Source organism: Panthera tigris, chromosome F2 (genome assembly GCF_018350195.1).
Source record: "Panthera tigris isolate Pti1 chromosome F2, P.tigris_Pti1_mat1.1, whole genome shotgun sequence".
Lineage (NCBI taxonomy): Eukaryota > Metazoa > Chordata > Mammalia > Carnivora > Felidae > Panthera > Panthera tigris.
In genome coordinates, this window is record NC_056676.1 from 18,758,066 (window position 1) to 18,779,364 (window position 21,299).

The 21,299-nt window shown below is 39.3% G+C and overlaps 1 protein-coding gene across 1 annotated transcript in view; it reads left to right on the top strand.

Moving 5' to 3' along the window:
* The window catches only part of PREX2 (phosphatidylinositol-3,4,5-trisphosphate dependent Rac exchange factor 2), a 288,123-nt gene that overhangs the window by 164,062 nt on the left and 102,762 nt on the right, over positions 1–21,299 (top strand). Inside the window, exons 24-30 of the mRNA XM_042973055.1 lie at positions 6,105–6,324; positions 6,868–7,075; positions 14,152–14,331; positions 16,595–16,689; positions 17,474–17,556; positions 18,568–18,658; positions 19,309–19,437. Coding sequence (XP_042828989.1) covers positions 6,105–6,324; positions 6,868–7,075; positions 14,152–14,331; positions 16,595–16,689; positions 17,474–17,556; positions 18,568–18,658; positions 19,309–19,437 — 1,006 coding nt within the window. The remainder of the gene's footprint in view (positions 1–6,104; positions 6,325–6,867; positions 7,076–14,151; positions 14,332–16,594; positions 16,690–17,473; positions 17,557–18,567; positions 18,659–19,308; positions 19,438–21,299) is intronic.

Sequence of the window (21,299 nt, forward strand, 5' to 3'; positions counted from 1 at the left end):
AAAGCTTTTAAAGCAGAGATGGACAGGCTAATGGGCAGTGATTTTAGATGATAAAAATAATATCACTGAATTGTGGGAAGTTCTTCTATGTACATTATTGTTGTTTGAGCCTCGAAATAGCTGTATGTACTGAAGAATCCTACCATCTGCTTCTTTCTCCAGGAGATTAAGAATTTGCTTAAGGTCACTTAGCTGGAAGTGGCAGACTAGGTCCAGTCCTATAGGATGCTGTCTCATTTATTTTTCTTTTTAATTTTAGAAGTAAAGAGAAAATTATATTCAACTAGAATTTAAACACCTTCAAAGGTATCCTTTTCAGCATCCCTTATTGACCATAAACACATTTAGAATAATTGACTGCCTTTCTCACTAGATAGACAAGCAAGGTTAGCATGAAAATATTTCAAGAATATTTTTAATTTGAACAAAATTTAGATACCTAACACAATAATAGCCTTTCTAGGTTACATAAGGTTAGCTCCATTTATGTATCAAATGCATGTCAACAGAAACTATAGCATTTGTGAATGTATATTTTTAATTTTCATGTATTTACTTTGAAGCTATTTTTAGTAGCATATTTTTCTTCCAGATGAAGGCTTCAAACACCCCTCTTTTTTTGTAAAATAAAATGTATCCATAGAAACTAAAATTTCAAAGAGGCTGGCTTTCCTTTATTTTGACTATTAAAGTTTTAGGTTTTAAAAATAGAAACAAGTTGATTTCTGCAGTTTCTATAGCCAGGCTTCCCCAATCATAATTGATTTTCTGCCCAGCTGTACAGGCCACAGATGTTTTTTAGCACATGTATGAGACAAGTTTCAGACCTTACTGGAGAGTGAATCCTAAGCAGGCATTTAATCTCCTTGGGGCAGGATGTGTGGGTGATCCAGACATAAAACTATGCACTGTTTGGAGAAACATTCTTATCCTAAATTGTCCTTGGGACCCTTTTTAATTCTAGATTCATTCTCTGTTGTAGAGTAATTCCATAATTGGGTTTATTCTGTGTATTAGGGATGTTTCCTCCATATAAATATTTAATGAGCTTTCAAGAGATAGTTCCTGTTTACACAAAAATATTGCATGTAGGAATCCAAAGTCTTACTTTAAATATTCCAAGTGTCTTTAGTTATTAATGCCACAAAATCCTCAAACTGATTGGGTCTGGAAAATTTGTGGTAAAAGCTTCCTGATGTCCCCTTCCTCTGATACAGAATTTTTATAACTATGCCAATAGAGTTTTACACTTAATTGAAATGGGAGATTATCTTCAAAATAGTAGCCTACCTTTCTATGTGTTTTCACTTTTTGTCAAGTGAGTATAATTGGATTTTAATGTATTGTCATGGTTAATAATTCGTGAATTAACTACCAGTGCATTAGAAACCTGAAGTTCCACTTCCAAGAATTACTTATTCTTATCAATATACAAATACACTTTAATATCATCTAGATTTAAAAAGTCAATATTTCCCTTGACCCCCAGACTTTTCTCTACCTACTGTTTCATTTCTTGAACTCTATCCTGTAAAACAACTACCTATACTTGCCGTATATACCTGTTGTCTCACTCGCTTGACATTCTCAACACACTCAAGATGGGCTCAAGTACCCTCCATGTAACTAAAGTGCCTCTTTTTTTTTTTTTTTTTTTTTTTTAAGAAAGAGAGAGCACCCAAGTGGGAGAGACGCTGAGGGAGAGAAAGAGAGAGAGAGAGAGAGAGAGAGAGAGAGAGAGAGAGAATTTCAAGCAGGCTCCATGCCCAGTATGGAGCCTGACACAGGGCTTGATTCCACGATCCTAGGACCATGACCTGAGCCTAAATCAAGAGTCAGATGCTCAACTGACTGAGCCACCCAGGCACCCCTGAAATGGCTTTTTAAGGTCATTGATGATGATTTGATTTTGCCAAAGTTCATTTACTGTCATCATCTTATTCCTTGTTTTAGTAGCATCAATGCAGTTGACTGTGTATCTGGTTTTGTCTTTTCTGGGTGGCTCAGTCACAGTGAGTGTCCCACGTTTGTTCATCCTTTTTTCTCTGATCTCTTCATGCTGCAGAATTTGGGATTTGCTCCCCGACTCTCTCTCTCTCTGCTCTCCATCCCCCAGTGATCACATTCAGTCTTGCCGTCTGACCTCTCCATTTGAGTCTAACAGATACCTCAGACTTCACATGTCCAGAATACAGTCCTGGTCCTGCCCCTCCAGTTTGTCATATTTGCTGTTTTCTCCACCTCAGAATGAGACCCATCCTCCCGCATTGCTCAGTCTTAAAACCTCGAATACATTCTTTACTCCTCGTTCTCACATACCATTCTCTTGGCTGTACCTTCACCACATGCAGCCTTTTCTCACCGCTGTGATTGCTGACAGCCTAGGGTGAGCCAATGTTGACTCTCCCAAGAGTGGTCTTCCTGCTTCCACCCTTGCCCACTGACGGTGTGTTTGTTCTGAGGGGCTGTGGATCTCAATCACAGTAAGAACTAAACCTTTCCAAAGGCCTGTGAGCTCCTGTTTGAGCTGCGCCCTCCTTCTACCCATGATCTCCCCATTCCTGTCTGTCACCTTTCCCTTCCCCTTTCACTGTGTGCTCTGACCACACCAGTCTTCCTGACACGGAACACACTTTCCTTGGGGCTTCTGCATTGAATGTTCACCCTGCCAGGCAGCCTTCTCTTCCTAATACCCACATTCCTAACTCTTCCTTCCTTCAAGATTTTGCTTAAATGCCAGATTCTCACTGAGGCCTGCCCTGACCACCCAGATTAAAATTGGCAGGGCATTCTTCACCTCACCTCTGAAATTCCCAACCCTCTTTCCCAGCTCCATTTTGTTTTCAGCTATACTTATCATGTTCTAGCATGGTGTAATTGACTTGTTATGTTTATTGTTGGCCTCTCCCTTCACTAGAACATAACCTCCCAGAAGGCAGAAATCTGTTTCATTCACTGATGTTTCCCAACTTGCCTAGAATGGAGCCTGATTTAGAAAATCCTCGATGTGTAATTGTTGGATGGATGAATAAAGGTGGGGATAAGTGGGCTATGCTATCCATGAGAGGCCTAAAATGCTGTCCATGCCAGCTCACCTTCCCCTAAACCCTGTATATTTCTTTATTGCAAAATTGCAATTTTTGTTTATGGAAAATAGTGCTTTGTTTTGTCTTTCTTTGTGCGCTTCTCCAAAGCAGATTAACGAGTTCAGTGTTCTTTTTGATGTTTCCAGACAAGACGCCAGGTTCATGTTGGCAGGGCCACTTACCACCGTGTGGCCAGGCTAGAACACATTCCCGTGCGTGTTCTACAGTCACAGGAACTGTGCCTTGCTCACTTTAGGTGTGTTACAGGAAGGTGTCACAATTAAATATTAGGGCATGCCCTCTAGGAGTACATTTTTGATGTATTTAGCACATTTGTAGGACCCATGACTGTGGGGTGCCTCCTGCACCTCCCCCTTTCCTAGGGACACCCTTGGATGGAAGACAGCACTGCTTTCATAAGCCTCTTTCTTCTCTGAGAGAGGCAAGCAAAGACGTTTCCTCTCTGACACTCTTTGAAAGAGTTCCAGCCATTTGGGCATGGTTGCACACCCCTCCTGAGTGTATGGGGAGAAGAAACAGACTGTGTCCACGGGCGTTTGTACTGCGGTGCATGTTGGAAAGTTATAGGAAACTGGTTGCACTAGAAAGGCAGCATTCCCCCTTGTCTACCTGATCGCTCTAGTAACACCACAGCCCACCGCTCTGTTCACTTCCTTCCTAGCACTTACCAAATTTCTAATTGTCCTGGCTATCATATTTATTATATAATTGTTATAGATGCATATAGTTGTACATATATTTATACATGTACATTACATATACTTGTAATAATATGTTACATATAAGAATATTATATTATTTTCACCTGTGTCCCCTACTAGACCATGAACTCCATGAGGGCAAGGGCTGTGTCTTCAGCATTTAGTGCGAGTCTGGAATAGATGCTTCTCTTTATATTTTTCAATAAGTAGGTAAAAGGTTAAAGTGAAAGAAGGCAAAAGAAGCATATCTATCTATTATGGTCGATGCTGTGCCACGATAAAATTGATTTCTGTGCCTTTGTGTGTACCGTGGGGCCTTATCCCGCGACTGCAACAGAAAAGACCTTCTCACTGCAAGTTTGCGTCTTTCCCAATTTGAGGTCTTTCCCAGATGAGTCTTCAGGTCACAGTTTTTTATTATTAAAGTGAGGGGATAGAACATTAATTCTCTAAATTACTTCCACTCTTTTAGTGGTTAGGATATTATCACTATACCATTATTATCAAGTTTGTTACTAATTTTGTTGGCAGTTTTCTGCATTTCAGTCCACTTCCATTTTAATTGCTACTGTGTGCTTATACTTTGCTGAGCTACATAGCTTCAGACATGTGATTTGAAAGCACAGTTTAATATGTAGATAAGATAGTTCATATTATGATGAGCTTGTAAGTTGTGATTTTTGGTATTATGTCTTTATTTTTTAATTTAACCTAGAAAAGTTGCATGGTAACCAGTGTTAGTCTTAATTTTTAATCTTTCAGTGCCCAAATTACTACTCACTAGTAGTATAAATAAATAGGATCTGCTTATTGTTTTCAAGCAAGAAGAGAGCACAGAGATTATTTTATCCATATTCTTTATTTTACTAGGAATGGTAAAAGGACAGTGACTTGCCCACCATCACATAAGTTATAAATAACCTAAGTGTAACTAAAACATACGTAGCCGGTGGCTCTCCGTCCTTTGATTTTGAAAGTATAATCCAGTTCAAGTCCATGAGGTGCACAAGACAGACATAGGTATAACCCTCATAGAATTTACCACCCACTGAGATAGAGATAAGAAGATTATTCATAATTGTAAGGAGGGTTACAATGTGCTATAACCTAGCCAAGGAAGTTGGACCTAGATGAAGGCTCATGGTAGGCCTGCTGATTTCATAGAACTTGAAAATGCATAGAAGTAAGTTTGGCAATGAAGGAAGAAGAACACTCTGGGCACAGCACTCCGAACAGTCTGTACAAAGACCTAGAATGAGTAGATGGTATGTAAGAAGGCCTGGGTGAAGGCAACAAGGAGCCCAGGGAGCAAGGGGAGAAGAGCTTGAGATGATAACCTAGGTGCAGATCAGACTTTGGGTGGCTGTATAGACCATGGCAAGAATTAGATGGATTTGAATTACAAGGTTCGAAGTTGTGGAGTGGCAGTTCTTGGAAGTCATGCAGATCCCTTGAGTGTCACTTTATTCAGTGGCATAAAAGCAGAGTCCACACCAGTCTTCAGGCTGATCCTGACCCAGGTGCTCAGCAGTTCTTAGCAGGAGATATGGGAAGTATAGTTGTTTCTGCCTGTTGTCCCGACCTTCTGGGTCAACACCACCACACCTGCTGTCTCACCTGTTCTGAGACTCAGGTTTGGACTGGCTTTCTGACAATGTTTGGAATAATCCACTCTTCACCTGACAGCTGTCCTCTTCTGCCGCTTTGCCTCACTTTAAATATTGTGTTCCTATCTGCATATCCTTGGATTCCAATATGATTTCTCTGTCGGATTCTCAGCTGCTAGCAGTCTGTGGATCTGACTCCTAGTAAGTGGGATTGGTCACTTAAAATTTATTTCTTTTAGGGGCACCTGGGTGGCTCAGTCAGTGAAGCATCTGACTCTTGGTTTCAGCTCAGGTCATGATCTCACAGTTTCATGAGTTGGAGCCCCACATTGGGCTCTGTGTTGATGGTGTGGAGCCTGCTTGGGATTCTCTCTCTGCCCCTTCCCTGCTCACACTGTCTCTGTCTCTCTCTAAATAAATAAATAAACTTAAAAAAATACTCTCTTAGCATCTAACTTGTAATCAGAGTTTCAAAAGAATCCTATGCATTTGTTGCCAATATTGCTTTGCTTTATTATGAATGTGCGGGTTTTAAAATAATGACTTCGTTTCCAACAACGTAAAATTTGTTTCACTAATTCCACTTGACATGATTTAATTTTTTAATATTTTGTTACATATGATGGAAGTGAAGTGTTTGAGTTGTTGCTGTGTGTTCAACTGCTTTTTATTTATTCTTTAATTTACAGTTTTCACGGGTACTGAAGAATAGAGCCTGGCCCACCTTTAAACAGGCCAAATCTAAAATTTCCCCATTACACAGCAGTGATTTCTGCCCTACCAACTGCCATGTCAACATAATGGAAGTTTCCTATCCCAAAACATCAACCTCTCTGGGGAGTGCATTTGGTGTTCAGCTGGATAGTAGGAAGCATAATTCTCTTGATAAAGAAAATAAATCTGAGCAAGGTATGTTAGCTTTTGAGATTTTCTTAAATCATGAAAAGTACTTTAGGCAATTATTAACTATTCCAGCATCCCTGAAATATGATAGATTCCTCTGTGTGCAAACAAGTCTGAATTTTATAAAGACAGGAATCCTCTCTATTTTCATTTGGATAATTATACATAAGCATTTATCAAATGAAAATGGAGTTATTCATTTTTATTATTTTTTCTCTAAGAAGAGTGGTTGTTCTTGCCTTCCTCACATGTATGATAGACACAGCTTATCCTGCTGTGAAAACGACGAGTCTGAAGTGGCCCCATAACTGTGAGAAAAATACAGGAGGAGCTGCTTCAGCCCAGGGCCACTCCACACCGTCACACTAGGGTATGAGATGGAATCATATTTTAATCACAACTCCCAGAAGCTTTAATTCCTGAATTAAATTCAGCATCGGATTGGCATTTTATTTTATGTTAGCTTGGGTGTCTAGAATGAATTGCATTGGATCGTTACTGTAAGTCAAAGGTCATAAATATTGTTCTGGAATAATGTTAACTCCTCAGGGAAACTGAGCCCTATGGTGTACATTCAACACACAATCACAACAATGGCAGCCCCTTCAGGTCTGTCTCTGGGACAGCAGGATGGACATGGGCTCCGATATTTGTTAAAAGAGGAAGACCTAGAAACTCAAGATATTTATCAGAAACTGTTGGGCAAACTTCAGACTGCACTGAAAGAGGTGGAGATGTGTGTTTGTCAAATTGATGAGTAAGTATTTTATTTACTGTACTTTTAACTGTGCCTAATAAAATAGCTATAGAAAATGTGACTTTTTTGAACATCCATCATTCTCTTTCATTTTTAGAAATGTACGAGTGTGTGTGTGTATGTGTGTATGTGTAAATCACATAGATCCTCTTTATTCCAATACCTTAAAAATGATATAACATGATAAATATATAGATATATATTTTAAGGAAGCATTTAATACCAGAGAAGAGATGAACAAAATCCTGTCTTCTAGAAGACACTAAATAAATCTCAATGTGCAAATAGTAAATTGAAAAATAATGATTCAAAGAGTACCAACTAGGTATAGGGATCTCCTTGTATGCTTTATGGAACAGAACACGGTATTTGATATATATGCACTCAATAGATGTGTATGGAAAAATATAAAATATAACATCTTTAACATGCCTGTTAAATAAGTAAATGCAAAATTATGTATCCATAGGACCAATGACCAGCAACCTTTTTTTTTTTCCTTCTGATTGAATTAATGGTTTACTAAGCACTAACTCAAATAGCTATGCCGGTCATTTGGAAATTTTTACCAAGAAACAGAGAAACAGAGGTAGTTAATTAAAACTTTTCCAGGGGTGCTTGGGTGGCTCAATCGGTTAAGTGTCCAACTTCAGCTCAGGTCATGATCTTGCAGTTCATGAGTTCCAGCCCTGTGTCAGACTCTGTGCTGACAGCTAAGAGACTGGAGCCTGCTTTGGATTCTCTGTCTCCCTCTCTCTTTGCCCCTCCCTCCCTCTTTGCCCCTCCCTCCCTCACACTCTGTCTCTCTCTCAAAAAACAAATAAACATTAAAAAAGTTAAAAAAAAACTTTTTCAAAGAGGTCAACTCCGATTCTTATTTTAAAATTTGATGGTTGGACAATTGCCTCAACTCTGTGGGATGGTTTGCCACGTCTCGCTGTGTGATGATGCTTCACAGGTAGTCAAGACAACTCTGTATGGTCAAAACAACATGGGCTTTGTGATAGCTTGGTTAGTCATGTGTTAAACAGGATGAAGAATAATAACACGTTACAAGTTTGTGATGAAAATTATAAAAATTAATACAAAAAGTCATCAGGCAGTGCTTAACATCATACTTGCTCATCTTTCAAGGAGTTGAAATTGCTGAGTATATCTGAAGTTGGTAGAATTCTGAAAATGGTATAGACACATTATCCCCTTCTTATTGTACTCTCTTTATTAGGTTATAGATTAAGATTGCTATTGAGTGTGTATTGTTTAATCTACACACACATTATCCCACACTTCCTTGGATAATTCAGTTTTGACATAAAATATTTAGAACTTATTCTAAGCCTTTTTTTTTTTGGTCATTGGACATTATACTAATACAATCTTAATTGACATGATCTCTTATATCTTTGAAATTTAGAGATAAGGATCACCATATGAGATGTATCATATTTCTAAGGTTATCTTTAGATAGTTACTATTTACTATGCTGCTTTGTTCTGACATTTTTATGAGTTAATTTAGACTGGAAATCCTGCCTTCTTGTGTCTAATACACTAGTTCTCAAAACTACATATAGCATTGGTGTATTATATTGTGACTGTCCCATTTACAGATGAATTAAATAGTTTGGGGTTGCTAAGAGAATGGGTGGTTATTTTTAGGGAATGGTATCATACTTTGGATTGTGTGAGAATCACTCATGTGACACATAAGTTAATATCTTAGGGCATTGTATTTTGTTTTATTTAATAAATGGAATTTTATTATATGATATGTTGTATTTTAGAAACCAGTTTTTCCCCCTTAAAGTATTTAGGAAGTACACAGAGTAAGAATCTTTGTTAATAAAGCAATAAATTGTGGCACTGAATCACGAATCCTAGCTCTCAGAGGGATTTTAGGAGAACATCTGGACCGATCCCATACTGCCAGTTAGTCCAAGAGTGATTATTCCTGCTTTTCAGATGAGTCCTTTACCAATGGCAGGAGTATTGATGTGCCTACGCGGACACTACCTTGGAGACGAGGCCTCTAATGCATTGACTACTCAGCACTTACTGGCAGTTGTCCAGACTTCATCTGTCTTTGTTAATTTACTGACTTTTTTTTTTTAACTTTAGCTAATGTAGATACATTTTTAAGAAAGTGGTTAGAGCCAAAGGGCTCCCTTTACCTGGCTTAAAATGCTTTATATTTAAAGCACTCATTGAAGAAAGAAGTTAGGCTATTTTTATTAGCCAAAACTACTTAAAATAATTACTTATTTTTACTGTTTTTCTTAAGATTTTCCCACTCTAAAACCCTTTACCTTACTGTGCGTGTTTATTAGGAAAATGACATGAAATGAGTAAGTGATTTGAGAAACTTCCTTGGTCTTCTCTGTGTGCACCATATAATTTAATTCTAAATATAAATATGTTCCATGTAATTCAATGTGCAGCATAATCATTTTAAAACAGTGCAGTTGTCCAACTGCCTGGAATCCCTGTTGCCCCATTCAGAGATACTGCAGTGCAGTCGAGCTTGACAAATTATTTGAAAAGCTAGTTACCCAACAATTTTCTCACCATGTAGTAATTATTCTTGGTCAGACAGAGATGCCTCTGCAGAGTGGAGAAGCAGATCTCTGATACTTTGCCAAGTTTTAAGAGGAATTGCCTCATAACACCTCATTGCTGGCCTTTCTGGAAATCATTCATTCCTGTGAAAGGGCCTGGTACTGAGCTTGTCTGCTTCCCCTGCCACTTGGGAACCCTTCTAGAAATAAAATTTTCTTCAACGCATAGACATCCCAGTAAATGTTCCTACTTCAGTCAGATCCAGAGATGGAACTAGAGACATATTTGTTGTCTATAAACATGAAATAAGGTAACGTTATGAACTTATTCAAAATTCTGTGATTCCTGTCTCATTGAAGCTAAATACTTTGGCCATTGCATGGGCTATTTTCTGACTAATGACACGTAGGTATGAGACCTAAGTAAAGGATAATCTGCGGATAATCCAAACCATCGTCGGGACTTTAAGATGCAGGGTTTGTGTATTCTGTCAGGGAAGGAATGAATAAAGAGTACTGAGGGCTAGTGAAGATAGGAAAGCTGAGAACAGACTGCATTTTACAGGTGCAAATGCCCCAGACTGAATGATCAACAAATGGCATTGTGGGACCCTTAATGAGCTGGGCCTGCAGGTAGGCATGGTAGGGCCTACAGGTTTGAGGTTTTCCCAAGGATTTTGCTCTTAAATGTATGAAAAGAGGGCATAGCTTCATGAGCTCTAACGTGTATTGTAGGGGCTTAGGTGCCAGGCACAGTTGTATTAGTATACACACTGTTTGATTTTATTCCCGCAGTCCCTCTGTAATGTGGGTGATGAAACACAGGGACATATCACATTAAATCTCTAACTTCAGTATGTTTCCAAAACTGATTTCTAGATTTCCTGGTACTAAACCTACTTTGACTCCTTCCACATGAGAGTCTTCCCTCTTCTCAGTCAGGTATTCCCCACATCTGCAGGTCTGCAAGCCAGAATCTGGGTCTTACCTTTGATTCTTCTCTTTCCTCCCGCTTCGCCTGTAGTACCTTGTCAAGTTCAGTCAGTTATACCTCAGAATGTATCCGCTCCATCACCTTAGACTGGGGTCACCATTGTCTCCTCACTAGCGTCCACTGTGGGAGTTTCCAGCTATGTCCCTCTCATGCATTCTACGTTCAGCAGATGCCAGAAGGATCTATAAACGTAAATCATGCCAGTTCCTTGCTTAAAACCATTTAATTGCATTGCAATGCCATTAACATAATATCAACTACATCACTGTGGCCTGTGTAGCCCTCCACAGCCTGCCCCTGTCAGCCTGTCCAAACCCATTTCCCCGAGTTCCAGCTGCTCTAGCCTTTTTCTGATCCTGGAACATGACAAACCTCTGCCTGGTTAGCACTGCTCCTGAGGTCTGCAGCTAGCCTTCTAGGCATTCAGGTGTCAGGCTAAAGGCCGATCTGTGGAGATCAGCTTCCCCAGGATAAAGTAGATACTCCTGTATCCCAGTCACATATGTCATTCTTCCAGATATCTGCCTTTCTACACAACTGTTTTTTTTTTCTGATGCTAACAAAACTCTAAAGCCCCACGGACTTAAAGCGAGAGGCTTTCTCTCCATGCTCATCTGGGTCACAGGGTTTCCACTCCACATTGACCTCACTCAGAGTTCAGACTGACAGAGCCCCCATCAGTAGGAGTGACTCTGATTGTCACACCAGCAAGAGGGAATGAGGTAGGCTGCACACTGGCTTAAAGACCGGCACCTAAAAGGGACTCCTGGCACCTCCACTTACACCATACTGGTGGAAACCAGTTACGTGGTCGTTCTTACCATCATAGGGTAGGGGAGGCCACGCAGTCATGTGTCCAGGAGGACTGAGATGTGGTGATCAACACTAATGACCCCCTTCCTCCCTCCAGCATGTATAAATGATATGCAGGGAGGGGATGTGCTTCTTAATTTGCACAGTATATGTATATAAGAGTGTGTCTTACTCACCCCATCTCTAAAATGAGGATCATCATCATCATAGTAATACCTACTTCATAAAGGAGTTTTAGGATTGAATGAATTTAATACCTATTAAGTTCTTAGCATGGTGACTGGCATAAGAGCTCAACAAATGTTAGGTCTGATGAAAATGATACAGATGATGATATTTAAATCTCAGTTTAACAGAAAAACACACAGGTTGATGCCAGATAGTATATACAAAAATCTTTATTCATCAAGGGTGTGAGAAGGAGATTGGCCTGCTTGAGACTTTAACTTAGAATTAATGGACCTGTACTAGGTAGCTTAATATCGTATATGAGCAAAAGCAAACTATTTCCATATGCACAAATATTAAAGCTTTATGCGTTATTAGTTTAAGGATCTAGAAATTTTATGCAAAGACGTGGTGTCAGAAACACAGGTTTTCTGTCATTTGTTTGTTAGCCTAACATTTGTTCCCACAGGGTCAGTGCAGGCATCATTGCAGCTGTTTAAAATGAAGAGCAAATATGTGGATATAATTCATATGACTTTGAAAAAAAATGAGTATGCTCAGCCCCATGACTTTTAATTTAAAAGATACATAAAGCACAGAGTACTCCTTGCAAAATGAGAACTCCTGCATCTCCTTCCTCTTTAGTATTCAGAGTTCATCTGTCTGTGCAGTATAGGCTTTGGGTAATTGGAGTTAATCTAATGTTTTAAGCTTTTGGGTAGAAGGAGTGAATAAATACACATCTGTCTTCCAAGACATAAAAGTATCTTTGCAAATAAGAAAACTCTGTTTAAAATAATTTATAGCTTCACAGTGCCTACACTGAGCAATGTAACCCAGCCCCCTGATTTTCACTGGTATCTAAAACGTATAAAATGCCAAAATATTATTCAAATGTCATATCCCAGTGAGACCTTCCCTGACTACACTATTTAAAGTTGCAGCTCCAGCTTCTTCCCCTTCTTTATTTTCCTTCTTAACATTTGTCACCATGCGATACACTATATAGTTTACTTGTTTATAGTTGGTTTCTTCCCAGGAGAACCCAAGCTCCAGGAGGACAGGGGCCATGTTTTGTAAACTGCTGTATGCACAGCATCAATAACAATGCATGGTACAATAGATAACGTCTAATTAAGTAATTAGCGAATTCTCTTAAGTATTTACTCAGTGCATGGCACTGTGGGTTATCCATGGAAAGTATAAGACATTCTCATAGTCTTGAAATAAAACAGCCATGACCTTGCTATGGAAAGATGAGCGTGAAGATCTGTACATTTGTGCTGTTGATTAGAACAGAATGCCATCACTACTTGGCGAGAAGATGATTGTTGGCTGCAGAAGCCATGCAGGAGCCCTTTCATAAGATATGGTTCACTTCGTTTTGCAAGTTTTACAGCATTTTGTTTGATCACAGATTGATTCCATGTTTTCATAATTTTGAGTGAGTACTAACAGAAACTTTTTACAGGCAAACATTCAAGTCTGGAGCGATGGAATCCGTGCTACTCAAAGTGCACATCAAGTATGATGCCAGTTCAGAATCTGGCATCTCCCACTTGGCTCAAGGTTGTGTTGTTAGTCTTGAGCCAAGTGGGAGAACTTTTCATTTGGGTAGATTCGTGATGCATCATCGTGACTAGAGTGTGGATGATATGGGGTAGCCCCTGCTGCCTCCTATCCTTATATTGTGTGTGACTCTGTTTAATGTCTTATGGCATTATCACTTGTATGAACAGTGAGAAAGGATTGACCACACGATATTCTCTCTGTCAAAAGAGAGAAAGCCTGGGAGAAGCCCAAGGCAGGGGTAGATGGATAGATGGGTTTTTCATATCTGAGGGAAAGCCAGTGAGGATATTTAAGCACATTTAGTGTTTATTTTAATATTTGGGTAGCACTGTAAAGTTTTCCAGGTATTTTCAGGTGGCAGCGATAGTGGTGATAATGGCTAGGGAGAGAGGTGACATGCATTATGTACAGGAACATATTCTCATTTCATTTGGGCGAGTTCTTATTTTCCCCATATTGTGGATGTCAGAACTATCCTAGTTTTTCTGTGGTAACAAAACTAGTGAGTGGCAGAACTGGGATTTGAACACAGTTTTCTAGTCTAAATTGTGTGCTGTTTCCATTATTCTGAGAAGAAAAAGTGAACTTCGTATGAACTTTAAAAAAATATATCTATTTGAGAGAGAGAGAGAGAGAGAGAGAGAACGTGCACTTGCACACACGCACAGGGAAGGGCAGGGAAGTTGGGAGAGCGAATCCTAAGCAGCCTTCATGCTGTCCATATGGGCCCCATGTGGGGCTCAGTCTCACAAACTGAGATCATGACCTGAGCTGAAATCAAGAATCGGACACTTAACCGACTGAGCCACCCAGGCACCCCGTGTGATCATTTTTTTATGCAATCAAATACTTATTTTATGTGAAACAAACAGCTTAGAAGTGTTTGTAAGCCTATCATATTCAACAAGTAAGGAGGTTATCCGTAGCAGCCAGTTTGAAAACATGCACTTATTTTTTTTTAATATCACATTGCAGCCTTCTGTCTTCCATAACATATTCTCCTAAATTAGAACGTAAGACATCAGAGTGCACAGGACCAACAGACAGTGACAACGAGAAGGGAGAAAGAAATAGCAAACGAGTCTGTTTTAATATGGCGGGAGATGAGCAGGAAGATTCAGGTCATGACACCATCAGCAACAGAGACTCTTACAGGTAATTCATTAATTCCTTGAACTCATCTCATCAACACAGTCAAATATGATTCCGTATTTTCCACAAAGATCTTGAAAAAACTTTTTGTCGTTTTTATTTATTACCCTCACAAAATAACCGCTGGCTGTTACCCACCCCAGAGAAAGCATAGGGATTCCACATAATCTTTCAATTACTGGTTTTTCATAATCTTAGTAATTTGGAAAAAGCATTTTTTTTCTCCAGCTCTGTGGACCTAACTTGGAGGACTCGTTTTGTTACAGAGTATGTAATATGTATAGCAAATAAGCCAATTGAGCCTATGTTAACTTTTTTTCCAAATATCTGTTTCTGATTATTGGACTATTGGATAGTGAATAGGAGTTCTTCTTGTTGTATTTCTCCCCTTGCTTGTTATATTCTAAATTCCAAGCTAATTGGACTAATTTCACCTGCTCACCTCCATGACCAGCTTTGTGTATTTTTTCCTTCCTTGCACGCTTTCTGCATAATCTTGGTAGGTAGGACTGCTGTACCAAAGTACCAAGGACTGGATGGCTTAAACAGAAGAGGTTTATTTATTTATTATCTGACAGTTCTGGGGCCGGAAGTCTGTGATCAAGGTGTCAGCAGGGCCTTCCCTTCTATGGGGGTCTATGGAGGTCTGTGGAGGAAGGATCAGGTCCAGGCCTCATTCCTTGGCTGTAGATGGCCGTCTTTGCCCTATGTCTTTGTGTGTGTCCACATTTCCCCTTCTTCTAAGGACACCAGTCATACTGGATTAGGGCCCACCTTAATGACCTCATTTTAACTTAATTATGTCTGTGAAAACCCTCCTCTAGATAAGATCATATTCCTGGGTATGGAGTGTTAGACTTCCAGCTGTGAATTTTAGGGAGAGACACAACCAACCCTCCAAAGTCTGTCTTCCTACCAGACTCCAACATGGCTCCTACAGTGAACTTCCTTAACTGGAGTTGCTTATTCTTTCGATCTTTGTGTCACCTGACACCTCATTGACAGCTGTCCTAACCCACCACATGTGCCACATGTGCCGCTTCAGCATCCCCTACCTTACTTACCTTAATCGAAGACAAAAACTCTTATTTGCTGTTATATGTTATGCAGTGGTTTACAATGAAAAGACACTAAGTATTACTAAAGCTATTCTCCTCAGAGATGTTTAGCACAAACTAACAGCTAACATTAAAAACATTTTCACCAGACACATGGGGAAACAAGATGATTTCACATAATTCCCACCATGGCCTGATGTGGCACATTCTCCTATTAACTCCATTTTAAGTGTAAGAAAGCTGAGTCCAGATGAGTTATATAATTTGCCTGTGAAACCAGGTGGTCTGGCTCACAGTTTGTCTCTCAGCCAGTGTACTGTCCCAATTTCTACGTGAAAAGGATTTTAATGAATATGTAAGAGTTAATTATTCCTAGGGATTTAATAATATAGAACCCAGATTAACCACTTTTACCATTTCATTCACTTTTCGCTTCAAAGGATACCAGTAGGCTGTTTAATAGGAACCTGTGGTTGTTCTCCAGTGGGAAATTACAGATCTGAAAATACTTTCTTACCTCAATTTCTAGTTATCAGATAATTGAAATTACCCTCAAAGTCTCCCTCTAGGCTAAAATAGAAATTTTGAATGTAAATTGAAAGTTCAATAAGTCCTTTTTACCAATTCTGAGAGGAAAAAGATATTTTGCCTCGTGGACTCTTTCCTGAAATCTGTAACGTGTCCATATTCACACACCAACCTTTTAATCACTCTTTCCTGGGACAGTGATTACCGAGCACTTCCCGGGTGTGGCAGCCCGTGCTGAGCTCTGAGGTGGGGACAAGGTGTGGGTCCTCTCTGGGGTTAGCTCAGGGTGCAGTTGATGAGTTAGAATTTAAAGCTCCCAGAAAGAGTGGAAAGGCAGAGATCAGGAAACAGGACCTTGTCTCTATCAGCAAATGAACTACAGACACATAGCGTCAAATAGATTATGAAGAGTTTGAGGTGCAGCTGGACTCCTCGTTTTCTAACTTCCCATTTAAAAAAGTTCATTCAGGAGTAGCTTACGCGGCGTAAGACATCTTGAAGTATGACTGCATTGGAGATTTTTTTTTTTCAACGTAAGATAAAACGCGAGTTGAACAAAATTTCTCTTTCTCGTAATTTTCTGTTAGACCTATCAGTAAGTAGAACTGTGACGGGGTGCGTTTCTCTAGTAAGAGCTGGCAGATGTGCCCCGAAAGTGACATGTGCCTCCTTCTTTCCAGCGACTGCAACAGCAACAGGAACTCTATCGCGTCTTTCACCAGCATCTGCAGCAGCCAGTGCAGCTCGTACCTCCACAGCGACGAGATGGACTCAGGTGCGTCCTGCCGCACCTGGCCACGCTCGGCCTCCGGGGGGGGGTACTTTTAAGGGCTGGAGTCCTTGGATCGGCTTGCGTTTTCACCGTCTGTCAGGCATTCTTGGCTGTCGCTCTACTGCGTTTCAGTCGCACGTGTTCGATAAAGTTAGCGTCGCGGGCCCATGGTAAACAGAGTGAATTAAAAAGAGATGAGAGAAACAAATGGATTCTGATCTGAATGTGTATCTTAGGAAGTTTCATGGTACTGTGAAGGATGCGAGGGTCCCTGGCAATGGGTTGTGCTAAAACGTTAGGCGTTGATTGTGGGAGGAAGTGGGACAGGCTTTGAAACCGAGGACTTCTGAGACAGTAGATGCTCCTGAACTGGCCTTGGAGGTGGGTGGCGTGGAGACGAATGGTGAGGAAAACACTGAGAGTTAGAAATACCCTGCAAATAGCTTAGTTGGAGTGTGGTAAGAACAAAGACCTGGCGCCCGGTTAGGACACATCTTAATTTGGAAATACGCAGTTTATTTCAACTATGTAACCGTTAGATAACTGCACCGTTTGAAAGAATCGTTGACATGGGATATACAGTGTTTGTTCCTGTGAGGCACTCTGTTTCCACCTGCATTTCAAAGAGCATTCATCTGATACTCTAACTGCTATTGAGTCTTTTGGGACTCTTATCTGAATATAAGAACTTGATGGAATAAGAGCTCATGTTGAAAGATTATTTTCTTATTTTATTTATATTAAAATATTTTAGCATGTTAAACATAAGATTTATCTTTATATCCAGGTGATGAGCTTCCCCTCAGTGTTCGCATTTCTCACGATAAACAGGACAAGATACACAGTTGTCTTGAGCATCTTTTCAGCCAGGTATGATTTTTTCTTTTTTTCCACAGGCCAAACTGTCAGGAGTCCCTTCTGTAGACAGAGTAAAAAGAACTTGGAATAAAAATGGAAAGGCCTCAATCTGTTCCTCTGCCCCCTGTACCTCAATTTCCACAATTTAAAATGGGAATAAAGATTCTTCAGCCAACCAACCTAAAGGATTGTTGTGACTATCAAGTATTTTATGGTTCTTGGAAACGTTACAGTTATAAACACAGGCATTATTCTTTTAGTATATTTTATTTATTTTCAGAATTCTTCATGACATTTCTTGCTTAACTTTATTCCTAATTTTAAGGAGCGCAAGGTTGTTGTAGTGCTTGTGTTGGTGTTTTGCATTTTTAAAATTTGTTTAAATGTTTGTTTATTTGAGAGAGAAGGAGAGAGAGAGAGCAAGGGAGGGGCAGAGTGAGAGAGAATCCCAAGCAGGCTCCATGCTGTCAGCACTAGGCCCAACATGGGGTTCAGTCTCATGAACTGTGAGATCATGACCTGAGCCAAAATCAAGAGTCAGATGCTTAACCAACTGAGCCACCCAGGTGCCCCGGGTGTTTTGCAATAAAAAAAAAAAAAAAAAAAAAAAAAATATATATATATATATATATATATATATATATATATATATATATATACACACACACACATATATATATCCATAACCAAAATTCATAATGTAGAAGCTTTTACTGCTTTGAGAAGGATTATGATGACTTTTAGGGTTTTTTTTAATAACTCTAGAAATCTCTTTTTGTAAAGTAAACATATAAAATATATTTATACTTTATATTAATATATGGTGTGGTAGGAACTATTGCAAGTATTATCTGTGAGTTTATTCCAATATTTTATTCAAAGGTGGATTTTTGCAAGCATCCTGAGATTTCAAAAATAATTGTGGCTCTAAGCCAAAGCTGTTTTACAAGAGTTACTCTTGGAAATGTATACTATATATTATGAGAAGTATGTAACTTTCAGAAATCTCTGCTGTTATGATAGGTGGATTCGATTACCAATCTCCTAAAAGGGCAAGCTGTTGTAAGGGCCTTTGAGCAAACCAAGTACCTCACACCAGGGCAAGGATTACAAGGTAAGGTTTAAAAAAAATCATTATTAGAAGCAATTGGGAAACAAAAGTGGGAAATAATATAGTCATGAAGCAAAAGCATAGTTTAAGAAGACAATGGCTGCTCATGCTTCAAAATCTCCTTAATATTAATTCAGTTTAGTTATTTTTGAATGTATATAAAAATGTCAGTACAGGACCTTTTAGTTTCTTTGAAAGTTTAAAATGTTCAATTCCTATAGGGACTAGAATGAATAGAAATGAGTTAATTGAAGAGATGTTGCACTGCTTTTGCTGAAACCAGCATAAGTGCCTACTTAGTTGTAGCCCATTGGTGGGGGAAGGGGTTTCTGGAATGTGTGTTGGCAAACAGAACAGCCAAACAGACCAAGATCTAGAGCCACCACTTTCTGACCTCTAGTTTTGGACATTGAAAACAGAATTTTTAATCTAAACTGTTCCCTTGGTTTAAACATTTGTAAGAAAATAATTGTAAGGTTTGACTTTTTTTTTTAGGTTTAACCAATTTTCTCCTGTAATGTAACTAGAGAAATTACCACCATGCTAATAATCCAGGATGGCAGGAATGAAAGAGAATTCTGAAGCTTACCAAGGGTTTATTAACTGTTTGCTAAATGGTTGCAACTTATAAGAGCTTTTCTGTGTTTATTTAGAATTTCAGCAGGAAATGGAACCAAAGCTGAGTTGTCCAAAAAGGTTAAGGCTTCACATCAAGCAAGACCCTTGGAATCTTCCCAGCAGTGTCCGGAATCTTGCTCAGAACATCAGAAAATTTGTTGAAGGTCAGGATGAAAAGCAAAGAACATTGTACAGCATTAGCAATAATCATTTAAACCCCCCAAACTCAGTAGTGCCCTGATTACTTTTTGCAGTATTTCATGTTATGAGGAAAATAAAAGAACTGGAAAGGGTGAGGTAGGAGGAAGGAAAAAGGAATAGAATTATAGAGTCTCATGCTCCAAGGATCTAAACAATGTGGAATGAATCATGAAGAATATTTTCAGTAAATAGATTAAGAGCTCATACTTAAGAAGAAAAGTGGAACATGGAGAGAGTTTCATATTTTATAATATGAAACAATATCAGAAAAATTTCTAAAAGATTCACAAAAGTCATGAAGCTAAGTTTTTTTTTCAATATATGAAATTTATTGTCAAACTGGTTTCATACAATACCCAGTGCTCATCCCAAAAGGTGCCCTCCTCAATACCCATCACCCACCCTCCCATCCCTCCCACCCCCCATCAACCCTCAGTTTGTTCTCAGTTTTTAATAGTCTCTTATGCTTTGGCTCTCTCCTACTCTAACCTCTTTTTTTTCCCTTCCCCTCCCCCATGGGTTTCTGTTAAGTTTCTCAGGATCCACATAAGAGTGAAACCACATGGTATCTGTCTTTCTCTGTATGGCTTATTTCACTTAGCATCACACTCTCCAGTTCCATCCACGTTGCTACAAAGGGCCATATTTCGTTCTTTCTCATTGCCACGTAGTATTCCATTGTGTATATAAACCACAATTTCTTTATCCATTCATCAGTTGATGGACATTGAGGCTCTTTCCATAATTTGGCTATTGTTGAGAGTGCTGCTATAAACATTGGGGTACAAGTGCCCCTATGCATCAGTACTCCTGTATCCCTTGAGTCAATTCCTAGCAGTGCTATTGCTGGGTCATAGGGTAGGTCTATTTTTAATTTTCTGAGGAACCTCCACACTGCTTTCCAGAGCGGCTGCACCAGTTTGCATTCCCACCAACAGTGCAAGAGGGTTCCCGTTTCTCCACATCCTCTCCAGCGTCTATAGTCTCCTGATTTGTTCATTTTGACCACTCTGACTGGCGTGAGGTGATATCTGAGTGTGGTTTTGATTTGTATTTCCCTGATGAGGAGCGACGTTGAGCATCTTTTCATGTGCCTGTTGGCCATCCGGATGTCTTCTTTAGAGAAGTGTCTATTCATGCTTTCTGCCCATTTCTTCACTGGGTTTTTTGTTTTTCGGGTGTGGAGTTTGGTGAGCTCTTTATAGATTTTGGATACTAGCCCTTTGTCTGATACATCATTTGCAAATATCTTTTCCCATTCCGTTGCTTGCCTTTTAGTTTTGTTGGTTGTTTCCTTTGCAGTGCAGAAGCTTTTTATCTTCATAAGGTCCTAGTAATTCATTTTTGCTTTTAATTCCCTTATCTTTGGGGATGTGTCGAGTAAGAGATTGCTATGGCTGAGGTCAGAGAGGTCTTTTCCTGCTTTCTCCTCTAGGGTTTTGATGCTTTCCTGTCTCACATTCGGGTCCTTTATCCATTTTGAGTTTATTTTTGTGAATGGTGTGAGAAAGTGGTCTAGTTTCAACCTTCTGCATGTTGCTGTCCAGTTCTCCCAGCACCATTTGTTAAAGAGACTGTCTTTTTTCCATTGGATATTCTTTCCTGCTTTGTCAAAGATTAGTTGGTCATACGTTTGTGGGTCTAGTTCTGGGGTTTCTATTCTATTCCATTGGTCTATGTGTCTGTTTTTGTGCCAATGAAGCTAAGTTTTATGGGAAGTCTAAAAATTGTGAATCCATAAGAATCAAAATAATAACACGGGTTTTATCACTGTTTTTCAAGTTTCCTTTTTGGAAGTGTTTGTCTAAGTTTATTGTTATTAGCT